This window comes from Gopherus evgoodei, chromosome 9 (assembly GCF_007399415.2).
Source record: "Gopherus evgoodei ecotype Sinaloan lineage chromosome 9, rGopEvg1_v1.p, whole genome shotgun sequence".
Lineage (NCBI taxonomy): Eukaryota > Metazoa > Chordata > Testudines > Testudinidae > Gopherus > Gopherus evgoodei.
In genome coordinates this window covers 50460430-50484842 of record NC_044330.1, presented here as the reverse complement: position 1 = coordinate 50484842, position 24413 = coordinate 50460430, and the positions used below count along the sequence as shown (strand labels likewise).

The 24413-nt window shown below is 46.1% G+C and overlaps 1 protein-coding gene across 5 annotated transcripts in view; it reads left to right on the top strand.

Moving 5' to 3' along the window:
- The window catches only part of PPP2R3A (protein phosphatase 2 regulatory subunit B''alpha), a 165029-nt gene extending 155329 nt beyond the window's left edge, over positions 1-9700 (top strand). For all 5 annotated transcript variants that reach the window (XM_030575839.1, XM_030575842.1, XM_030575840.1 and 2 more), the window contains one exon: positions 7351-9700. In XM_030575839.1, the coding sequence (XP_030431699.1) occupies positions 7351-7447 (97 nt within the window). In that variant the 3' untranslated portion in view covers positions 7448-9700. The remainder of the gene's footprint in view (positions 1-7350) is intronic.
- Positions 9701-24413: the final 14713 nt, after the last annotated feature.

Sequence of the window (24413 nt, the reverse complement as noted above, 5' to 3'; positions counted from 1 at the left end):
CTCCTGAGCTTTGTTTAAGGTGTGACAAAGAAACATGTTGCTATTAACCCAGAACCTTGAGAAAGGATATTCCTTTGCCAGTTCCTTCTACACAGCAAGGAACACTAAGGCAGACAAACTTTTTGGCCCAAGGGTCACATCTGGGTATAGAAATTGTATGGCAGCCCATGAATGCTCACAGAATTTGTGTTGGCAAGGGTGGGAGGTCTGGGGTGGGACCAGAAATGAGTTCAGGGTGCAGCTCTGGGCTAGGGGTGTGTGGGCAATGGGTGCAGGCTCTGGGCTGGGGCTGAGGGGTTTGGGGTGCTCCAGACTGGGACCAAGGGGTTTAGAAGGCAGGAGGGCTATCAGGGCAGGGGCAGGGTGGGTCACAGGGTGATGGCTCCGGGCAGCACTTACCTCAGGCAGCTCCCAGAAGCAGCAGCAGCATGTCCCGATCCTGGCACCTATGCGGAGGCGCAGCCAGGCATATCTGCACACTGACCCATCCGCAAGCATCAGCCCTGGCCAAGGGGAACTGCAAAGGCAGCGCTTGCGGCCCGCACAGCATGCAGAGACCTCTGGCTGCCCCTATGCGTAGGCGCCTGAGTAGGGATCATGCCACTGCTTCTGGGAGCTGCACAGAGCAGCCCCCGACCCTGCTCCCCAGCTGGAGCACCAGAGCAAGGCAAGCCCCAGACCCCACTCCCCAGCAGCAGCTTGAAGGCCAGATTAAAACAGCTGGTGGGCCAGATGCGCCTGCAGACCATAGTTTGCCCCCCCCCCGGACTAAGGACTAGCCCTCTGTTTTTTGGTAGACAGAAACCAGCTCCCAAAAGGTGCTGGCAATTCTAGCAGGGTTAAGACATACATAGACTAGAGAGTATATTACTCTTGGCTGATCCTCAGCCAGAGTTTGGAAGAGGTCAGATGTCTGCTGGAGGGTGTGTATTGTCCCTTCTGAAGATGAGGCTCAGGGAGATGTGTAGGCAGGTGAGCTATGACCACTGGCAGGTTGTTAGCTTGTAAGCTCTTTGGAGCAGGGACTGTCTTTGTGCTCTGTGTTTTTACAGCGTCTTTCCCCACTCTAGGGTACAGATGTGGGGACCCGCCTGAAAGCCTCCGAAGCTTATTCCTACCAGCTTAGGTTAAAACCTGATACGCTGCCACCACCAAGTGATTTAACAAGAAACAGGGGAAGGACCACTTGGAGTTCCTCTTCCCCCAAAATATCCCCCCAAGCCCTTACACCCCCTTTGCTGGGGTGCCTTGAGAATAATATCCTAACCAACTGGTAACAAAGTGATCAAAGACCCAAACCCCTGGGTCTTTGGACAATGGAAAAAATCAGTCAGGTTCTTAAAAGAAGGATTTTATTAAAAAGAAAATGTAAAAATCATCTCTGTAAAATCAGGATGGGAAATAACTCTACAGCGTAATCAGATTCAAAGAGCCCAGAGGAAACCCCTCTAGCCTTCCGTTCAAAGTTACAACAAAACAGGGATAAGCTTCCCTCTAGCAAAGGTAAAATTCACAAGTTGAGAAAACAAAGATAAACTAATACACTTTGCCTGGCTGTTACTTACAAGTTTGAACTATGAGAGACTTGCTCAGAAAGATTTGGAGAACGTGGATTGATGTCTGGTCCCTCTTAGTCCCAAGAGCGAATACCACCAAAACAAAGAGCACAAACAAAAGCCTCTTCCCCCCTGCCCCAGATTTGAAAGTATCTTGTCCCCTTATTGGACCTTTGGGTCAGGTGTCAGCCAGATTACCTGAGCTTCTTAACTCTTTACAGGTAAAAGCATTTGGGTGCCTTTGGCCAGGAGGGATTTTATAGTATTGTATACAAGAGGGTTGTTACATTTCCCTTTCGTTATGACATGCCCCCCAAAATCACAGATAGTGTTGGACAGCTGGTGGCCACACTGGCTGTGGTTTCTTCTTGGAACTCTAGGAGAAAACAGAGTTAATAAGACACATGCACCTTTAGACATACTATTGATTATATAAAAACTAACAATATGTCCCACATTCCAAGAACAATTTTTAACCAGTTGATTCTGGGAAACTTTCACAGGAGAGTGCATCAGCCACTTTGTTAGACGCTCCTGAAATGTGTTGTACAGTGAAACCCCGCTATAACGTGATGTTTGAGGTCCAAAAACTTCCATCGCGCTAAATGCAGGGTTGCAGTATAGCGGAGTTTGTCAGTGGTCCCCAACGCGGTGCATTGATGTGCGCTGCCTAGTTCCCAGTGCCCAGCAGGGGAGAGAAGCCTTGGCCCTGCGCCTTCCGGGGACAAAGAGCATCGGCGTCCGCAGCCCCAGAGTTCTCTGTCCCCGGCAGGCAGGGAGCCATGGCTCCTCTTGAAGCTGGAGAGAAGTCATGGCCCCCCGCCTGCCGTGGACAGAGAGCACCAGCGTCCGCAGCCCCAGAGTTCTCTGTCCCCGGCAGGCAGGGAGCCGTGGCTCCTCTTGAAGCCGGAGAGAAGTCATGGCCCTGCGCCTGCCGGGGACAGAGAGCACCAGCGTCCGCAGCCCTGGAGTTCTCTGTCCCCAGCAGGCGGGGAGCCGTGGCTCTTCTTGAAGCTGGAGAGAAGCTGCAGCTCCACACCTGCCGGGGACAGAGAGCACCAGTGTCTGCAGCCCCGGAGAAGCTGAAGAGAAGCTGTGGCTCCACGCCTGCTGGGGACAGAGAGCACCCGCACCCACAGCCTCGGAGCTCTCTGTACCTGGCAGGTGTGGGGCTGCAGCTTCTCTCCCCTGCCATGGTGTTGGGGACCATTGGTACAGTACCATACTGTCTTATACCTTAAAGGGGAGCCAACTGTGATCACGTTATATGTGATTTCGCATTATGGCGGGGCGCGTTATTGCGAGGTTTGACTGTATATCAAAATCAAAATCTTGGAGAGCTAAACTCCACCGAAGAAGTTTTTTGTTATTTCCCTTCGCAGTATGAAGCCACTTTAGCGCAGCATGGTCAGTTTGTAGGTGGAAACGCCATCCCCAAAAGTATGGGAATAGCTTTTCCAGCATGTACACATGGTTTAGCATTCCTTATTGCTGATTGACCAGTGGCTCTCTCAGACAGTTTCTTGCTGAGAAACACGACAGGATGGAATTCTTGATCTGGTCCTTCCGGCATTAAAACTGCTCCCACACCACACTCAGATGCATCTGTGGTTACTAGGAACGGTTTGTCAAAGTCTGGGGCCCTTAGCACAGGGTCAGACATGAGTGTCGCTTTAAGCTGATTAAAGGTCTTCTGACACTCTTCAGTCCATTGAACTGCATTTGGCTGTTTCTTTTTGGTTAGATCTGTCAGTGGGGCAGTGATTTGACTGTAGTGCAGTACAAATCACCTGTAATATCCAGCCAAGCCTAAGAATGATTGGACCCATTTCTTTGACTTTGGATAGCATCCACTTTGGCCTGTAGTTTCTCACATTCTGGGGCTGCTGGTCCATGACTGGGGCTCCTAGACGCTAAATAATAACCACCAGGGCCGGCTTTAGGAAGTGCAGGGCCTGATTCGGCAGGGATGACTCACCCGGAGGCACTCTGGGTCTTCCGCGGCACTGAAGGACCTGCCGCTGAAGACCCGGTAGGGAACCGCCCGGTGAGTACATCCCCCCCCCACCTCATCCAACCCCCACCCATGTCCTGCCCCCAATTGCCCCTGTCAGAAACCGCAACCCGTCAAACCCCCGCCCCCCGCTCCTTGTCTTCTGACTACTCCCCACCCCCTACCCGACTTGCCCTGCTCCTTGTCTCCTGACTGCCCTGACTCCATCCCCTGACCACCCCAACAGACGCCTGGAACTCCCACCCCTACCCAACCCCCATCCCCTGACTGCCCCCCCCCGCGAACCTCTGCCCAATCCAACCCCCCCCATCCGCTCCCTGTCCCCAGGACTCCCTCCCCCTGCCTTATCCAACCCCCCCCCCCAACCCCAGTCTCTTACTATGCTGCTTACTCCCACTAGAGGCACACCACCTGACCGGAGCTGGGTCCAGGGCCGGAGCTGCACAGCTCGGCTAGGGCTGGGGCCACACCACCCGGAGATGGAACCACACTGCCCGGCCAGGGCTGGGGCCACGCCACCCGGAGTTGGAGCCACACCACCTGGCCAGAGTCGGGGTCGGGCCAGAGCCATGATGTGGGGACGGGGCCAGGCTGGAGCCAGACTGGGCCACGCCATGTCTCCCTAGAGCCCTCCTCGCATCCCCCTGCCCCAGCTTACCTGCCGCTGCTTGTTTCCAGGCTTCCCCCATGAACATCTGATTTGTGGGAAGCAGGGGAGGGGGAGGAGAAGGGGGGCAGAGCGTTCAGGGGAGGAGGGGGAAGTGAGCTGGGGCCGGGGGCAGAGCAGACAGCTGCCGGAGCTTGGGAACCAGCTCCAGCTCACCACTGGGTGCAGGTCCTCTTAGGCGCAGGGCCCGATTTGGGGGAATCGGTCTAAAGCTGGCCCTGATAACAACAACTTGAACATCAGGGGGCAGGATCTTTTACTGAGATGGTTACTGTCCAGCATGAACCTGAGGTAATTCCTGTGCTTCTGCCTGGTCAAGATGTGGCAGTATCTATCTCACAGGGTAAGTGCTGTGAACCAGGCCCAATGGTTTGGAGTGAAAAATACATCCCTTAAAGACTCCATGCACAATTTTACACTTTTGTAATTATGTTTCATTTGTAGAGATCCAAAGTGAGGTGCGGGCCAGCATTTTTCTTGAGGTTTAGACAGTTGCACACCTAGTTCTGGTAAAGTCAAAACCTCCTCTTTCACCAATCTCCCCTAAGAAAGATCCCTGAAAAGGGGGAGGTAGAAGGGAGGTTGGGATCTGTCCTGCCCCCAAACTGCAGAGCATAGACCTGCTTGGTCCAAGAAGATAGCTTGCCATGCTTGGAAATGGCGGCACAGAGTTTGAGAAGGCATACCTTCCAATGTTGTTGTTTGAGGCTTTCCTCCAGAGGTCAAAGGAGCTGAATTGGAGGAAGAACTGTGCTGAGATCTACATTATTTCCCTTATGACCTCAACTTCCAATCTCAATCCACATCTCAATCAGAAGATGGCTGAGGGCCAACTTGAAGCTGGGCTGTTTCTAAGTACATGATAGTCCTAGAGCAAGCAACCTAAGCTGTTGGGTGTGCCACAATCAGCTCTTCCAACACCTCATCTCCTTATGAATTAAAATGGTCAGACCCCTCACAGTGGCAGGCCTGAGCTTCAGCAGAAATTCCAGAATGGCATAGCCAGGCCAGTCTATCAAGGAAAGCAGCAGTGGCGAGAGCTCTCACCATGACATGCCAGATTTCAAAGAATGCCTTGAGTGAGTGTTGTTAGCCCTTTCTTAAACATTTTAGCTTCTGAACTGAACTGTGAATGACACGACTTTCATCCAAAGCAGACAGCCCTATGGCTTCAAGGTTTCTTGACTCTGCCAGTCAGATGAAGAGGAGGTGGATGCTACTTACCTTGGAACTCAGAGGGGGAGCTAGCAGAAGAGATTATGTCCCTCCCTCAGTCCCTGATACAAAGCATCTGGCTTCTGGGGGAAAGACACAACCAAGGCAAGCTCCTCCAGCCAGCTCCAGTGAGCCCTCATATACTGAAAGGACAGTTCTTTTGAATTTCTCAGACAGCAGAGCTTATGAGACATTTTTGGGAGGGCAACCTAGCATGTCACCCTTCTGCTGATCATCTCTCAAAACAAGCAAGGGAAGGAGAAGAGTCCATGCGTTTGTCAGCTCAGAGAAGGGCAGGGGATGGACTGAAGTTTTTCTATCCCCTTCATCCCTCTCCCAGTGAGTGCAGGGGATTCCAGAAAGGAAGGCCAAAGTACTTAGCAGGTGCTTTCCCTTGCTGTGTTTTAGAAGATTTGGATGTTCCCCTTGGAGATCTTACTCTTTTTCCTATCCTTTGCGGACAGTTCAGCCAAGTGTGAGATAGGACCAGTGACCCCAGTGAGGGCACGTGGGGCAGGGTTGGTAGCCCTGAGAGGCTGACAGGTGCATGCGACTCCCATGGGGTTTCTGTGCTAGCTGAGTTACTAATGGGATGGTCAGCATAGGAAGTGTTGAATGCCATCCTCTTAGTTTCATGTCATCAAGCGTGACACGAAGGCACTATCCAGTGGTGCCATACACAGTGCGGAACAACACGCAGGCAGCCCTGTGGTTGCTGCCAAAAGATCTCTGTTCTAAGATTTCCTCAGTGGCAGGGATTGCTTCTGGTACTGAAGAGACCCAAGATCATAGGGAGAATTTAAACTGCATGGCACCCTGGGCTGTTTTAAAGAGGATGCAGAAACTTCAGGCAGAGCCTCCAAGGACTCAAAGGAGTCTCCTTATGGGTAGGAGTAGGAACATCTGATGGCGCTTTTCCTGCTAACCATGATACTGACCAGCCTGACCATAAATCAACTCTACCATAACTCCTCCTTTTAGAACTAAGGGACTTTTCAGAGCCACTGAGCTCTAATACTAGGAGCTGGATGCTGAGACTTCCAACTGTTTGAGAATGGGACATGATGGTGTGATTGCTTGAGGGAATTGTTTCAGATCTCAGCACTTTAGTGGGCTTCAAAGCATCACTTAAGCCAAGACTTTCCAGAGGCAGGGGGGAGTTTCTGAGCGAGTCAAAGCCAAGGCCTCCTCCATAAGAAGGGTCCACAACCCGGCTTTTACAGTCTTTCATGGCCAGATAAATTTCCCTATATGTTGAAGGCAGAGGTGTCTGATGAGCACCATCAGCGCCAAGAGGAGCACCTGTTGAAATGTGAATGGCAGCACAGAAAAAGTGACTACATTAGAACAGAGGTGTTTTTAATTGAATAAAAATCCTGAAACTAAATCTATTTCACAAAATAGAAATCTTCACATGGAGGAGGGTTCCTCACTGCTTCAGCAGAGAGAGGAACTGGGGACTGCTAGAGAGGGTGAGATTATTCCTAACCTTGGCTCCAAGGTGAAAAGGACTGGAATGTCAGGCACATGTCCTCAACTATTACCACTAAAAAAGAAGATTCTCTGACCACAGGCACATAACTGACAGCAGACCTCTGTGTAGACACAAATACAGGAGAACCATAGTGACAATTTTCCTGTGCTGCAATTTAAAGAAAAACAGGTTCATATTTAAATCCTCCCCAAACATCCCTCTGTGCTATTGAATCTTTATTTTACAATTTTGATCTCTTGGTGGGTGGGATTGCAAAAATCAACAGCATCAGCTGTAAAAGTTAAAGTAATAGGACTGCAGCATAAAAGCTCAGATACTTTTGTATCTGAAAACATTAGATTTTTACAACCAAAGTAAACATGTAGAAACATGTTTTGACAGTATCATTGTTCTCTCATTGCAGATCATTTGAAGAAGACTATGAAACAGACGAACTTTTAACTCCCTCTGAAACTGCAGACAAGTCGGACAAACTAGTTATCTCAGATCTTTCATCCTAGAAAAATGGAAGACATGGAACTAATATCTGTCAATATTTAAGTGGCAAGTGGTCGGCAGACACTTAGGGTTTTTTAAAAAAATCCTTCCTTGAAGCAAAGTGCTTTATTTTATACACTGTAATTCAAGATCCTTTTTTCTTCATATGTGTAACTGCAAGAAGGTAATTTCTACAAAAAAGCCTTTTTGCAAATTGTTATTGTGCATGCTCATTAAATATGGTGACTGCACTATGTTTCCTTCTTGTCTTGCCATACAAATTCTATAAAGTCTCCATGTGCAATAATGGTCTAACATCTAATGCTTAAACATAATAAAATTGCATGCAACTTGCACAGCAGTCATTACCAAATTAATTCAAGGCAGTAATTTCTGTATTATTTATTCTGCACCCTTTAAACTTTACCAGGCTGACAAATTAACTCCGTTTAAATGAACATCTAAAGAGTTCCATCAAGCCTTGTCTACTAAGTTCTCTCTTTTTTAAAGTGTCAAAATCTCCTGCTCATTCTGGAAACAGAAAATATCCCCAAACACAACACACAAATTAAGATGCCCTCTTGTGCTTTACACTGTAAGCTCTTCGAACGCTTATTTGTTAAGCAGACTTTATTCACTGTACAGGGCAATGTACAGCTACAGTACCATGGACAAAAAAACCCACATTAAGACAGAATTCAGATTTAGCACTTTTGCACACTCACATGGATAGAGGAACTCCCTGCAAATACTGACAATGCCGCTGAACTGTCCTCCTTGAAACTCTTCTCTACTGTGATGCCTACAAAAAAAATCAATAATTAGGGCAGCTGATGTGCTATGAGTGCTGCTTCTCATGCTGACCTAAATTATCTCCATTTCCTAAAGCTCCTCCCATCTGTTGTATCCACGTTAGCTATAATCTTAGACTTATATTGTAAACTACAGACATATGGCAAAATTTGTCACTGCCCTTAAAGTGTCTAGCTTAGTGAGGCCCAGGCTTTTAGGTACTACTGCAATACCAATGATTAATAAATAAGAAGATTGAGTGTACATGAGTAATTTAGGTTAAAACATTGCAGGGCTTTCTAATGATCCCCAGAGCATGCATTACATCCTGAAGAAATTCAGAGTTAAGTTAACTTCAAAATAGCCAAACATGTTAAGGTACGGACATGTACAGTAAAGGTACCTAAACAATCTTAACTCTGCCCTCTAGTGGTACTGTGCAACAATCATTAATTTATTAGTAACGTATGTTCTCATGGGACTGAGGCCACATCTTCCCTTACCAAAGATTACCATCACCTTCATTCATCGGCTCCTCTCTACGTCCTGATAACATAGGGCCACCATATTTCCTGTGGACAATTTGTCTTTATTCCTACTGGGACAAACAGAAGACAGTAGCTATCTCTGCTAAGGGCAGCCTGTAGCCTCAGTCCTATTGGGAGCAATGGGAGATGGTGGCCATGAGAAGAGGGAAACTTCCTGAGAGCCCTGCTTAACTGGTAATGAAAAAAATGCCAAGGCTCAAGCAATTTTTTTTTATTTTGAAAACTGACACGGGAAGTCCAGAGGTGCCAGAGCTATGAACTGCTGGGCTTAGCCCTGGCACAAATTAAGCACGGCTTGAAAGGCTTTCTGGGTAAGAAGATTTGATACACCAATCTCTGCTGAAGAAAAATCTCAGTTATGTAGAATTATGGTTACAAAAAATTACCCTTAATACTGAATAGTTCTTTTCAAAAACTGCCTCTTTTACCAGATCTAGTCACCAGGGCAAAAGGAGGGAGAGGGAAATGAAGCTGTGTGTGCACAGAAGAATGTTGGGGGGCAAGGAAGAAAGAAAAACTGTGCCAAAAGAATAGGGCAGGATGGAATACTAGGAGTGAGTAGGGGGAGCATGTGAAGCACAGTTGGGAGAGGAATACTGGGGTGTACACTCTTTCTGCTGCTGAGATGATAAAAAGCTGCTGTCAACTAATGCCAGAATGCTCTGGGTGCTTTGAACTGGTCCACAGCAGAATGAAGCAGCCTCGCTGTTCCAATGAAGCCCTGTATCTTCAAATTTTAGAAAAGATTGAAGGTTGATACTGCATATCGTCAAATCATTAGAAACTATTTTATGATAACTAAGGCTACGTTTTAGTCATAGGTATTTTTAATAAAAGTCACAGACAGGTCATAAGCAGTAAATAAAAATTTGCGGCCCATGACCTGCCCATGACTTTTACTATATACCCCTGACTAAATCTTGCATGGGGGAGGACTGCCTGGGAGTGCCATGGGCACTGGGGGATGGCAGCCCAGGTCTAGAGGGGGGGCAGGGGGCAGCAAGTGGCCCAGGACACCCCACTGGTGCTGAGGGAGGGAAGGTTGGCAGGCTCTCTACCTGGCTCTGCATCTCCCCTTCCCCAGCTGCAGCAGAGTTTGGGTGTGGGAGGGGACAGGGAGTTGGAGCACGGGATGGGGTGAGGTGGGCTCTGGGCGACGCTTACCTAACGTGGCCAGACAGCTGTGCATGCTGCCTCCTCCCAGAATGCTGGCTTCGCAGCTCCCATTGGCCAGGAACAGTGGCCAGTGGGAGCTGTGCAGCAGTGCCTGCAGACTGAGGCAGCATGCAGAGATGCCTGGCCATGCCTCTGCCTAAGAGCTGAGCGAGGAGTAGGTCACCGCTTCTGGGGAGCCCCCAAGGTAAATGCCACTCAGAGCCTGCCTCACCCCAGCCCATACCCCAACTCCCTACCCCCTCCCACACCCAAACTGCTGCAGGGGTGGCGGGGGGTGTCGTCCAAGACTGCCCCAGTAGCAGCTGGTATGACTGGCATAGGGGCTGCCTGAGCTACCCCTGTGCCAGGCACATCGGCCACTGCAAAAGTCACGCAGGTCACATAATCCGTGACTTCCGTGACCAGCTCACAGACTTAATGATAATAAATGGAACCATTCTCTTTCGGTTTCTTTTTTTTTACCATTTATGTAAGACTGTTTTTAAGGAAATTCCCAGACAAACAAATGCATTAAGATTAAGTTCAGGTTAAATACATACTCTGCTAATTTAAAGTAAAAGCCTGTAAAGGGATGTTATAATTAGCCCAAAAATAGATATTGTAAACTGGAAATTTGGAGAAAATTTTAATTTAAAATAAATCCAAACCTGGTAAGGAGTGGGACTACACAGTAAAGGCACCCAAATAATCTTAACTCTGCCCTGTAATGTGAGGGGGAAAATATTTTTAAAAACCTAGTGTCCTTAAAAATCAATAATTTGAAATCACAGACACTAACCAAAGGAGATGGCTGAAGGAGAAACTTTCAGCTGTAAAGAAAAACAGAAAAAACATACAGTTGATCCTGAATATCTGTTTTCAAAACAGCCCTTTGCACAAGAGCTACACAGAATTTACACTTCTGCCAATTTCTGTGCAGATCATGCCTTTGCTGAGATCATCAGGGACAAGAGAGGTCTGGCATGGGGTGCTAAATTTCTTAATTAAAAAGGGGTCTTTCAACTCATACTAATAAATGACTTATTTGTCAGTTCTCTGAAAATTCATTTGATGCCACAAAAGTAAATCCTGTAATTCTGGGGGAGGATACAGACATTGCAATTGTAACCCTTCTGCCAGTCAGAGTTGACAGTAACAAGGACTGGGTTCAGTATCTAGGGGTTCCTTTTCAACAATACAACACGAAATCAGCTCAGGACAATTACACACCACCCCCTGGGTGCCTCTAAGAGGCAATACTTCCCCCCTCGCAAGCACAGAGTCTGAGTGTAGCAAAAAACTTCTAATAAAAGGAGGGAAATAACACAGCATTAATTTGGGGAAACACCACAAACAGGGTTTATAAAAATAAACCAGGAGAAAAAGACCCACCACCAAGGAAGTTGGGCAGTGTCCTCTTCCCATTCGATTCTTAAGTCCAGCAACCCAAAAGTCCCTTTAATGTACCCATCCCTCCTCTGCACCCTACTCACAGTTGCTGTCCTTGGACAGTGCAGACCAGCATTCCAAGGTGCATCTGCAGAGTTCACCTCCCACCTGGGGGGAGGGAGAGAGGAGGAGGTGGCACCTTACTCGCTCTGCTGCTCGGGCACTCACTTGCCGCCCCTCTCTGCGGGGCTGTGCTCTGGCACACTCTGCCAGCCGCTCACCAAGATGTCTTCAGGGCCCCCCACTTAACAAAGCTCTCAGTAATTTCAGCTGTTAGTGCGGGAGCCTCACTGCTGGTTCACACTGGGCAGTCTCTTGCATCAGACACTGTCCCAAAGCAGGGCTAATACTTAGACCTGGGTATGAGTGACTGCAGCTCTGTGGTATATAACAAGACTCTCAGCTGAGTCTAAAATTAGCTCTTTTACTACACAGTGGAGAGATGAAGGGTCAAATGGTGTCTGGAGTCCTTAGGCAAGGCCCACATCACCAGTTATCAGTACCTGTCCCCACCCGTTAACTCCCTGGCCTTTGGAACTCATGTCCCCTGCCTAGCAAGTGTCGTTCAGTTGAGAACAAGTCCCTCAATCAGGAAATGCCAAGTACAGTTCTGCTGCCCTGGATGCACACAAGAACAACAACCCTTTATTACTCCTACCCCAATAACAAGGAGACTGGGAATCCAACACCAACAAAAGTGACCATTTGGGCAAGTAATCCCATCAAGCTGAGCACTTAGGCAGGTTGGGTGTGCCCATGCAAATGAGATCAGCTCCTGACGTCCTCTTCCACAGCTCATCACTAGATGTCAGGGGAGAGCTCATTCAGACTCTGATTACACACTTTTCACACACAAAATTGAATCCTTGGTTTAAGTACAAAATTCCACTTAATACCTTTCTGGTAGATTTCAGGTAGGCAAAACAGTAGTGATTATTCTTTCTTCAAGTGCCATGATCACACATAATGATAGTAATATTTGGCTTTTCTGCAGTGTGTTTTGCATTTACACTCCTTCACAAACAACAGCTAATTCTCAGAACATCTCTATGCAGTTATCTCCACTTTACAGAAGGGAAACAGCAGCAGACAGGTTAAATAACTTGATCAAGGCCCTCAATGGAATTGATGTAACTCGCGCCAGGTGGAGTCAGCAGCAACCAGAGCCAGGTTCAGTGCTGAGAGGTTCCCTTTCAACAATACAACACAGAACCCGCTCAAGCTCTGTGATAAATAAAGGGGGGCGGGGAGAGATAGCTCCCTTTGACGGACACCCAGCCAGCCAGTTAGCTGTAAAATCCCTCTCGGTAGCTGTTTTTTACTTGCTTTACCTGTTACGGATTAAAAAGTCCCCCAGGTAAAGAAAAAAAAGTAGGCACCTGACCAAAAGAGTCAATGGGAAGGCTAGAAATTTTTAAAATGGGAAAAGAAACTTTCCCTTTGTCTGTTGTTCTCTGGGCTGCAGGGACATAGGCAGTAATTCTGTAACCAGCTTTAAGCCGGGTATGATTAGAGATTATCAATTCATACCTCGAACCTACTTATCTGGCGCTTCGGAAATGTAAGTAAAATTAGGAAATGTCTAAAAAGACACAATTAGGGTTATTTCTTTTATTTCTTATTGGCTTGTGGACTCCTCTGTGCTAACCCAAGATGCTTTTGTTTGCTGGTAATCTTTTAGCTGAACCCCCAAGAAAGCTATTTTGGGTGCTTGATTTTTGGAATTGCTCTTTTAAAATCTAGCAAAAGCCTAAGTTCCAGATGTATTTTCTTTTTTGTTGTTGTTTTTAATAAAATTTACCTTTTTTAAGAACAGGATTGGATTTTTGGTGTCCTAAGAGGTTTGTGCATGTTGTTTGATAGCTGGTAACCACAGCTAATTTCCTTTGTTTTCTTTCTCAGCTCTTCCCCGGAGGGTGGGTGAATGTGCGTGTGCGTGAAAGGGTTTGAGGGCACCCCACAGGGAGGAATTCCCAAGTACTCCTTCCTGGGTTCAAAGGGTTTTTTTTTTGTTGTTTTTTTTTGCATTTCGGTGGTGGTAGCGTTTACCAAGCCAAGGTCAGAGAAAAGCTGTAACCTTGGGAGTTTAATACCAGCCTGGAGGGGCAAGTATTAATTTTTAGAATCCTTGTGGGCCCCTACTTCTGCACTCGGAGTGACAGTGGGGATTCAGCCTTGCCACCCCCCACCTAATAACCTACGAAAATTACATGACCCGTGGGAGCCTGTAAGAGGCAATATTTCCTCTCTCGCAAGCACAGAGTCTGAGTGTAGAAAAGAAAGTTAATTAAAGGAGGGAAGTCACCTGACATTAATTAGGGAAAACGCCACTAGCAAGATTCATAAACATAAAACCATGAGCAAAACAGCCACCCCAGAGTACGTTGGACGGTGTCTATCACCTCAGGTTCTTGAGTTCCACAACCAAAAGTTCCCTTACTGTGCTCCTCTCTGCTCCCTTACCGTGCTTGTACTTGGTCAGTGAAGACCCAGAATTTAGAGGTGCATCTGTATGAGTTCACCTTCCACCTGGGAAGAAGAGAGAAAGCACCTTGCCTGATACACTATCCAAGCACTTGCTCTGGTGTTGCCGCCTTGCCAACCGTCCATTGCTCCACTGGCTGCCCTGCCAGCCGCCCACCAGGTGTGCCACCTGACCCACCATCCGGCTGTCCCACTGGCAACCATTCCACTCTGCTGCACACTGTCACCTTTTGCTACCACCTGCTTCTCAACTGTAACCTCTGCAGGTCAGTCTCTTGAGGTTCCACCCAGCCCTTAGTGGGGGAACTTCATTGCTGAAGCAAGCTGTCCAGAAACACTGTCCCACAAGAAATGATTTCAGGTCTAGTGATCACTTAACAAAACAAAATTCTCCTAATGGGGCCTTGATCAGCTCTATCTTTGAACAGTGGGGAGGGGATAGGTTAAACCATGCTTAGGACTCTTAGGTAGAGCCCCACTTCCCAGCAGGACACCTGTCCCCACCCCCTCTTACCCTTCACAGGGATCTAGCATCCGAGGGCCAGCTAAGCACAGTTCAGCTGCCCTTTTCTCATACAGTATGGATAACATTTCATTACCCCTGCATTCAGCATTATAGTGATTTGTAACCCAACACCAGCCAAAGTTGTTTACTTTGGCAATACAGTTCTGTCCGCTGGATACCAAGGCAGAGTGGGTGTATTCAGGTAAATACAGTGTGGTCCTGAAGCCTTTTCCCCTCCTCAACTAGCTGTCAGGGGAGAACTCATTCAGACCCTGCTTACATCAGTATCAGGACCTAGATTAAAATTCCCAGGTCCCGGCCCTGTGCTTACAGCCATTAGATTCAATGTCTCTTTAGTGATGGGAAGACATACACTAGTTCATTTTCAGATTACTACTTCTGTCATATTTTCTCCTTCCTCTGGCTGAAGGGGAAAACACATTTTAAATTGAAATAACCCTTTAAAACACTAATGAAACAAAACAATGGGCTGTTATTAACATTTATCAAGTGCCAACAGGGAAGCTGTTGCAGAACGTTTTCATCAGTCAAGCACCAGTCTTTTCTAGAAAATTCAAAGTAGCTAGTGGCTGAACTTTCATCTGCTTCACTTAGTATTTCATTTAATGTGAAAGATTGCTACATGAAAACCTATGTCAGATGATGCGGAATTCCTTCAACAGGTAGCATGGGCTCTCTCAACAACACAGATAGTAGTCTTTGGAGTTTCTCTCTCCAACTTACTGAGGCAAGAAAACAATTACAAAGCTTACTTGACTTGCAACATTGAGGCTAAACAACAAAAAAAATCTAATATCCCCTGTAAAACAGCCTGCCCTTCATAGAGGGTAAAGTGAAGAAGTATCAACCTTTGAAGTATTACCAGTGCACTTGTGAAAACATGTTCCCAAGTATGGGAGTTTAACAAAGAAGCTGAAATCAGACAACCCTCAGTAAACAGCCACCTTTCCCCAAGATGTTCTGAAAGCATAGTTCATATGCTATGTAGAGTCCACAATTCACAATTCTTAGGGGTTTGACTTAGCCTAGCACAGTAGCGCCTTGATCCCTAAATGGGGGTCCCTTGGGTGCTACCATAATACAGATAACCAACTGAGCAACAACAAATTTCACCTTCAACTTTCCTGGGTGTGGCTTTTCCCAGGGTTCCTTTGTGAGCCCAGAGAGCCATTCCCACCACCTTTATGAGCAGATGGTACATCATCACATGCCTCAAGAAGGCAGCAAGCGTTTCCCAGCAGGCTCAAAACCTTAAAAAAGCATGAAGGGACTTTCAGGTGCACATTGGGGAGGTATGTACTAGACTCGCAGAGAGCCATGTCCAGGACATGCTTTGTTGTCTTCTCTCTGTGCAACCCTTTCAGCTCCCCAGGACTCACATGGCATTTCCAGAATCTCCTTTTCTGCAGCCATGAGCCTGCCTGATTCTCCTAGGTGCCCTCAGGAGAAACCCAGTTTCACTGCACAAAAATGGGTCTGGGCAATGAGTCAGCCCCTGATTTCCCACTCACAGGGGAGCTATCATGCGGAAGTCCTCTTTGCATAGGCAAAGGCACTCAAATCCCACCAAGTTTCCTGCAGCCATGGCTAGGCACATCCCAAATCCACTAGGCTGGCCACTATTTTCCCTTCTATTTGTATGAACATAGTAACCACCTCCTGTCCTTAAGAAGAACCCCAGAACCCCATGGTGCTGGCAACATATCTTCCCTCATTATCATAGACGTGAAAGGAACAGAGTGAAAGGAACATGACCCAGCAAAGAACAGGACACCGGTGAGACTGAGGGGCAAGACTTTTTTACTTCGTCCTAAGTGGCATGCAGTAGAGCCCTGCAGCAGGACCAGGATCCCACAGGACCTGCTACCATAATAGCAGGAGCAGGATTAAAAATAATCCCACGCAGGGATCTAGCACACAGGATCTGGTCCAAGTGGTGAATACAGCTGAACTGCTCTGTAATAGCGACCATAAGGTAATTACATTTAACATCCTCATCAGGGAGAAATACCAAACAAAAATTATACTGTGGTGGGGTTAACTACACAAAACTGAGGAGGCTAGTTAAACTGAAATTAAAAGGAACAGTCACAAGGGTGAAAAGCCTGTAAGTGTCATGAAAAGTATTAAAAACCACCATAGAAGAGGCTCAAACTATATGCATGCCGCAAAAATAATAAAAATAGTAAGAGGACCAAAAAATTGCCACTATGGCTAAACAGCAAAGTAAAAGAGGTGGTTAGAGACAAAGGGGCATTCTTTAAAAATTGGAAGTCAAATCCTACTGAGGAAAATAGAAACAAGCATAAACTCTGGCAAATAAAGTATAAAACTATAATTAGGCAGGCCAAAAAAGAATTCAAAGAACAACTAGCAAAAAACACAAAAACAAATAGGAAAAATTGTTTTAATCACATCAGACGCAGGAAGCCTACTAAATAATCAGTGGGGCCACAGCTTCACTATGCGTTGGGTAAAGAAGTACTTTCTTACGTTTGTTTTAAACATGATGCTTATTAAATTTCATTGGGTGATCCCTGGTTCTGTGTGTTATGTGAAGAGATCAGTAACACTTCCTTATTAACTTTCTCTACACCACTCATGATTTTATAAACCTATATCATATCCTGCATTCATCATCTCTTTTCTAAAATGAACAGTCCTAATCTTCTTGATCTCTCCTCATATGGAAGCTGTTCCATGCCCCTAATAATTTTTGTTGGGCTTCTCTCTAATTTTTCCAATTCTAATGTATCTTTTTTGAGATGGGGCAACCAGAACTGCCTGCAATATTCAAAGTGAGAGTATATCATGGATTTATATAGTGGCATTATGGTATTTTCTGTCTTTTCTATCCCTTTCCTAAGGGTCTCTAACATTCTTCGCTTTCTGAACTCTCCACAATGACTCCAAGGTCTCTTTCTTGAGTGGTAACAGCTAATTTAGACCCCATCATTTTGTATGTATCATTAGGATTTATTTCCTAATATGCAATACTTTCAATTTATCAACACTGAATTTCATCTGCCATTTTCCTGCCCAGTCACTTAGTTTGGTGAGATCCCTTTGTAACACGTTGCAGTCAGCTTTGGAATTATCTTTTGTATTGTTTGTAAACTTTGACACCTCACTGTTAAACCCTTTTTTCAGAGTATTTATGAGTATGTTCAACAGCACTGGTCCCAGAACAGATCCTTGGAAGACCCCACTATTCACCTCTCTCCATTCTGAAAACTGACCATTTATTCCTATTCTTTGTTTCCTGTCTTTTAACCAGTTACTGATGCATGAGAGGACCTTCCCTCTTATCCCATGACTGCTTACTTAGCTTAAGAGCCTTTGGTTGAGGAACCTAGTCAAAGGCTTTTGGGAAGTCCATATATGCTATATCCACTGGATCACTCTTGTTAACATAATTGTTGACCCCTTCAATTAATTCTAATAGACTGGTGAGGCATGATTTCCCTTTACAAAAGCTACGCTGATTCTTCCCCAACAGATCACGTTAATCATAGAATCATTAAATGTCAGAGTTGGAAGGGACCTCAGGAGGTCATCTAGTCCAATCCCCTGCTCAAAGCAGGACCAATTCCCAGACAGATTTTTGCCTCAGATCCCTAAACAGCCCCTTCAAGGATTGAACTTAAAACCCTGGGTTTAGCAGGCTAATGCTCAAACCACTGAGCTATCCCTCCCCGCCAATCTCTGTGTCTGATAATTCTGTTCTTTACTGTAGTTTTAATCAATTTGCCTGGTACTGAAGTTTACCAGCATGTAATTGCCAGGATCCCCTCTGGAGCCTTTTAAAAAAAATCAGTGTACATTAGCTACCCCCCAGTCAGGTAGTACAGAGGCTGATTTAAGTGATAGGTTACATACCACAGTTAGTAGAGATACAACTCAATATCCATTTCAAAGCCTTTGAGCAGAAATAGTAGCCCCATAGATGAAGGATGGTAGGAATCTTGGTAAGCAGGTGGACACAGAGTTGAAGAGGATAAGGGTACCAAGCTTGCCTTGGCCAAGTACGTTCTACAAGGATAATTCTGGCCTTCCCCTGCCTGATCTTGTTCACTGTTCTTCGAACTGTGGGCTTTGGAGAAAAGGGATAGAACAGACTCTTCTTCCACAGTAGAAGGAAGGCATCTCCAAGGGAGCGGTGACCCAGGCTCTCATTGAACAGAAGAGCGGGGTCTCGCTGTTCTCAGAGGTAGCAAAAAGATCAATCTCTGACAGTCCTAATTTCTGGAATGTTTTGGAGGACCTGAATGTCAGTCATGGAGGAAGTGTTTGCTGAGTGCATTGGCAGTGATGTTCCAGATGCCTGGGAAGTAGACTGCTGAAATCTGGATGTGGGGGGCTATACACCAGTTCCAGAGTTTTATTGCTTTGGTGCACAAGGAGGGGGATCTTGCTCCCCTGTGATTGTTGATGTAAAACATGCAGGATGTCATCCATTATGAATCTGATCATCTTGTCCCTGATGAGAGGCAGGAAATAGAGGCAAGCATTCCTTATTGCCCTGAGCTCCAATAAGCTGAATGTGGAGACTGGTTTCATGAGCTGTCCGTCTGACCTGAACTGTCAAGGTGTTGAAGTGGGCTCTCCACCCTAACAGGTACGTGGCGGTCGTTAGAGTCATTGATGGGGTTGGGTAACAGAAAGGGATACCCATACAGACATGGAATTGCTCCTTCCACCAGTTTAGAGAGTTCTTTATGTGCAAGGGGATTGCCACGTACTTGTCCAAGGTGTTGGTCAGAGACTAGGCGCTTTTCAACCAACCTTGGAAATGGCAAAGGTGTAGCCTTGCATGACTGGTCACAAAAGTGCAAACTGCCATATGGCCAAGAAGTTGAAGACGGTTCCTTATTGTGGTCCGAGGGCTTCCCTAAATTGTTCCTACCAGTCCTGACAGGGTCACAAATATGTCTAAAGGGACATATGCTCTGGGTGTCAGTGTGTCCAAACACAGAGTTATAAACCATATCCTTTGTACCAGTCCAAGCATGAATTTCTTTACATTCATCTGTATGTCCAACTTTTGGAAGAGAGCTAGGGTCTTCTATGTTGATAACACTGTCTCAAAAAGAAACAGCCAAACTGTGGGAAGACAGGAATAACTTTGTCCAGAAAAACAGGAGTACTTGTGGCACGTTAGAGACTAACAAATTTATTTGAGCATAAGCTTTCATGGGCTACAGCCCACTTCTTCAGATGCATAGAATGGAACATATAGTAAGGAGATATATATATATATATATATATATATATATATATATATATATATACACACACACACATACAGAACATGAAAAGGTGGAAGCAGCCATACCAACTCTAAGAGGGCTCATTAATTAAGATGAGCTATCATCAGCAGGAGAGAAAAAAAAAACTTTTGTAGTGATAATCAAGATGGCCATTTCAGACAGTTGACAAGAGGTGTGAGTATACTTAACATGGGGAAATAGATTCAATCTGTGTAATGACTCAGCCATTCCCAGTCTCTATTTAAGCTTAAATTAACGGTATCTAGTTTGCATATTAATTCAAGTTCAGCAGTTTCTCGTTGGAGTCTGTTTTTGAAGCTTTTCTGTTGCAAAATTGCCACCTTTAAGCCTGTTACTGAGTGACCAGAGATGTTCAAGTGTTCTCCTACTGGTTTTTGAATGTTATGATTCCTGATGTCAGATCTGTCTCCATTTATTCTTTTGCGGAGAGACTGTTTGGCCAATGTACATGGCAGAGGGTCATTGCTGGCACATAGATTCACATGATGGCATATATCACATTAGTAGATGTGCAGGTGAACGAGCCCTCGATGGCATCGCTGATGTGATTAGGTCTTATGATGGTGTCACTTGAACAGATATGTGGACAGAGTTGGCATCGGGCTTTGTTGCAAGGATAGGTTCCTGGGTTAGTGTTTTTGTTGTGTGGTTGCTGGTGAGTATTTGCTTCAGGTTGTGGGGGCGGTTTGTAAGCAAGGACTGGTCTGTCTCCCAAGATCTGAGTGTGAGGGATCATCTTTCAGGATAGGTTGTAGATCTCTGATGATGTGCTAGAGAGGTTTTAGTTGGGGGCTGAAGGTGACGGCTAATTATTTTCTGTTAACGTTCTGTTATTTTCTTTGTTGGGCCTGTCCTGTAGCATATGACTTCTGGGTACTCTTCTGGCTCTGTCAATCTGTTTTTTTCACTTCAGCAGGTGGGTATTGTAGTTTTAAGAATGCTTGATAGAGATCTTGTAGGTGTTTGTCTCTGTCTGAAGGATTGGAGCAAATGTGGTTGTATCTTAGAGCTTGGCTGTAGACAGAGGATCATGTGGTGTGTTCTGGATGGAAGCTGGAGGCATGTAGGTAAGTACAGCGGTCAATAGGTTTCCGGTATAGAGTGGTGTTTATGTGACCATCGCTTATTAGCACAGTAGTGTCAAGGAAATGGACCGCTTGTGTGGACTGGTCTAGATTGAGGTTGATGGTGGGATGGAAATTGTTGAAATCATGGTGGAATTCCTCAAGGGCTCCTTTTCCATGGGTCCAGATGATGAAGATGTCATCACTGTAGTGCGAGTAGGGGCGTTAGGGGACGAGAGCTGAGGAAGCGTTGGTCTAAGTCATCAATAAAAAAGTTGGCATACTGTGGGGCCATGCAGGTACCCATAGCAGTGCTGCTGACTTGAAGGTATATATTGTCCCAAATGTGAAATAGTTGTGGGTGAGGACAAAGTCACAAAGTTCAGCCACCAGATTTGCTGTGACATTATTGGGGATACTGTTTTTGATAGCTTGTAGACCATCTTTGTGTGGAATATTGGCGTAGAGGGCTTCTACACCCATAGTGGCCAGGATGGTGTTTTCTGGAAAATCACTGATGGACTGTAGTTTCCTGAGGAAGTCAGTGGTGTCTCAAAGATAGCTGGGAATGGTGGTAGTGTAGGGCCTGAGGAGAGAGTCCACATAGCCAGACAATCCTGCTGTTAGAGTGCCAATGCCTGAGATGATGGGGCATACACGATTTCCAGATTTATGGATCTTGGGTAGCAAATAGAATACCCCTGGTCAGGGTTCTAGGCATATGTCTGCACAGATCTATTCCTGTGCTTTTTCAGGGAGTTTATTGAGCAGTGGGATCAGAGAATAATGGCCTACAGAAGGTGGAGTTAGAGAGCTGCCTAGCAGCCTCTTGTTCATATTCCAACTTATTCATGACGACAACAGCATCTTCTTTATTAGCATTTTTTATTATGATGTCAGAGTTGTTCCTAAGACTGTTGATGGCGTTGTGTTCAGCATGGCTGATGTTATGGCTCATCTTAATTAATTAGCCTCAGAGTTGGTATGGCTACTTCCACCTTTTCATGTTCTGTATGTATACATATCTCCTTACTATACGTTCCATTCTATGCATCTGAAGAAGTGGGCTGCAGCCCACAAAAGCTTATGCTCAGATAAATTTGTTAGTCTCTAAGGTGCCACAAGAACTAATGTTCTTTTTGCAGATACAGACTAACATGGTTCCTACTCTGATTCCTCCAGAAGGTAAGCTGCCACTACTGCTAGAACCTTTGAAAGCACCCTTTGGGCCAATATAGGCCAAAGGAAAGCACTCGGTACTGGAAATGATCTTGGCCTATGGCGAACTAGGTATTTCCTGTGTGATGCATGTATAGTGTTATAGAAATAATAGTCATGTAGATTGAGGGATGAAAACCAATCCCTTTCCTCTAGTGAAGGAATTATAGTTGCTAGAGTCACCATCCTGAACTTTTGAGTCTTCACAAACTTGTTCAGCTGTCTTAGATCTAAAAATCAGCTTCCAACTTCCATCCTCCTTTGGCACTAGGAAGTATTTTGAGTTGAACCCCATCCCTGCAAGAGGAAGAAACCAGTTCTATTGCTTTTACAAGGAGGAGAGAGTCCACCTCTTGTCTTAGTAGAAGCTTGTGAGAGGAGTCCTTGAAGAGAGACAAGGGTGGAAGGGAGGGAGTGACATAAACTGGATGGTATAGACTGATGTTATGACCTCTAAGACCCATTGGTCCATAGTGACCTGCTATCAAGCCTGGTGGAAATGGACAAGGCGGTCCCCAAAGGGAGGGACATGGGCTAACGGATTCAACTGTAAAGTCAGATGAGTGGGAGGATTCAAAGCCTCAACCAACCTATCAAAACTGCTGTTTAGATTAATCCTGGGTGGTCATGGAGGGCGGTTGATTGCCCTTCTTCCTCTGAAACTTGTCCCTATTTCTAGAGGTTTCTGCAGGTCTGTGGTACTCCAAGAACCGAGCATGGTGTGATCTCTGGGCAGTTTGTAACCTGCTGAAACATTTCTTGTTCATAGATGCATAAATACCCAAGGAACACAAGGTAGCCCTGGAGTAATTCAGGGCGTGAAGGGAGTCATTCATCATCTCTGAGAAAAGCCTAGACTAAAGGGGAGGTCCTCTACAGTGTTCTGAATCCCTCAGAAACTCTGAAAGTTGAAGTCAAGATGCCCAGAGCACAGCTACCGCCATGGATATGGATCTGGAAGTAGTGTCCACAGCAGCTGGGGATGCCTGGAGAGATGTTCTGGCCAATAGCTGACCCTCCACAAACATGGGCTGGAATTGCTTCCTGCAGTTGTGTGGGTGCTGTTCCATAAAAGCCATGAGCTGCTTGTAATTAGGGCTAGTCTACACTCGAAGCACATCATCAGTGCAGCCACGCCACTGTAGTGCGTCTGGTGAAGATGTTCTATGCTGAGGGGAGAAAGCTCTCTCGTTGGCATAATAAATCCAGCTCCATGAGAGGTGGTAGTTATGTCAGCAGGCATAGCACTGTAAATACTAGTGCTTAGGTCAGTGAAACATATGTCGCTCGGGGGTGGGGGTGGGAGTGGCTTATTCACAGACTTAAGATATGGGGAAGTAAGTGGTAGTGTAGACCTGACCTCAGTAGTGTATATTTGGCTATGACAGCCTGATTGTGATCTGGAATTGCACAGTTCTGAACTAGTAATATTTTCGTCCAAAGACATTCAGTTGCTTTTGGTCCTTGTCGTAGGGGGTAGTTCTCAAAATGTCTTGCCTACTCTGTTCATTCATGACTATGAAGTTAGGTGGGGGATAGGAAAATAAAAAGTCAGACTCCTTAAGGAGCACGTAACACTTATTTGTCCTTTTGCATATTGGTGGAACAGTAGCTGGCATCTACCATAACATTTTAGCTGGATCCAGGAGAGACTCATTAATAGGTAGCACCAGTCAGAAGGGTGTTGCCGACTGCAAAATATCTAGCAACTTGTGCTGCAGATCTCTGACCTCCTCCAGAGGGATCTGCAGGATGTCAGGTAGCCTTCTAGTGAGGTCCTGAAACTGCCTGAAGTCGTTGGCCATGGAAGGTGGTGGAGAAATAACTGCTTCATCTGGTGATGATGAAATGGGAGTCTCAGAGATTACTTCCTCATATGTCCTAGCCTCCTGCTCTTGAAATGGCTCCTCCTGTCATGGATGGGTAGAGAGAAAATGTGAAATTCTGGTCTTTGAGGGATGGTACTGGTGGTCTGTTAAATTGCTGTCAAAAGGCAGCCCACAGGTCCCAATATGGCCACTGTGGAGTCCATAAGGAAGGAGGGCTGGCATACAAGGTTGGCTCCACCATCCTTGATCACCTGGCAGGGTCCTCCCAGCACAAAGGCGGATTCCTAAAGGGGTATGTAGGAGAACACCTCAGAAATCGAGAAGACTGATTAACAGTCCTCCTACTCCACATGGGGGCAGCCAATGATGGAGGAGAGTCCTGTGACATGGAATGGCTACTCAGAGAATGAGGTCTCAGTACCAAAAGATGCTTTGTATCTGGTAACAGCGACTCTGGCTCTTCCAACAATGAGATGTCCCTCAAGTACTGGAACTCCTATAGTGCCGAAAGGACACTGGTACCAACGTCATAGCTGAGATCGCCATAGCTGGAATCAATGGTACCAGTGATAGTGGGCACACTGCAAGCATTGTAGATGTCAGGCTTCAATGCTTGCTCGGTACCGAGGATAC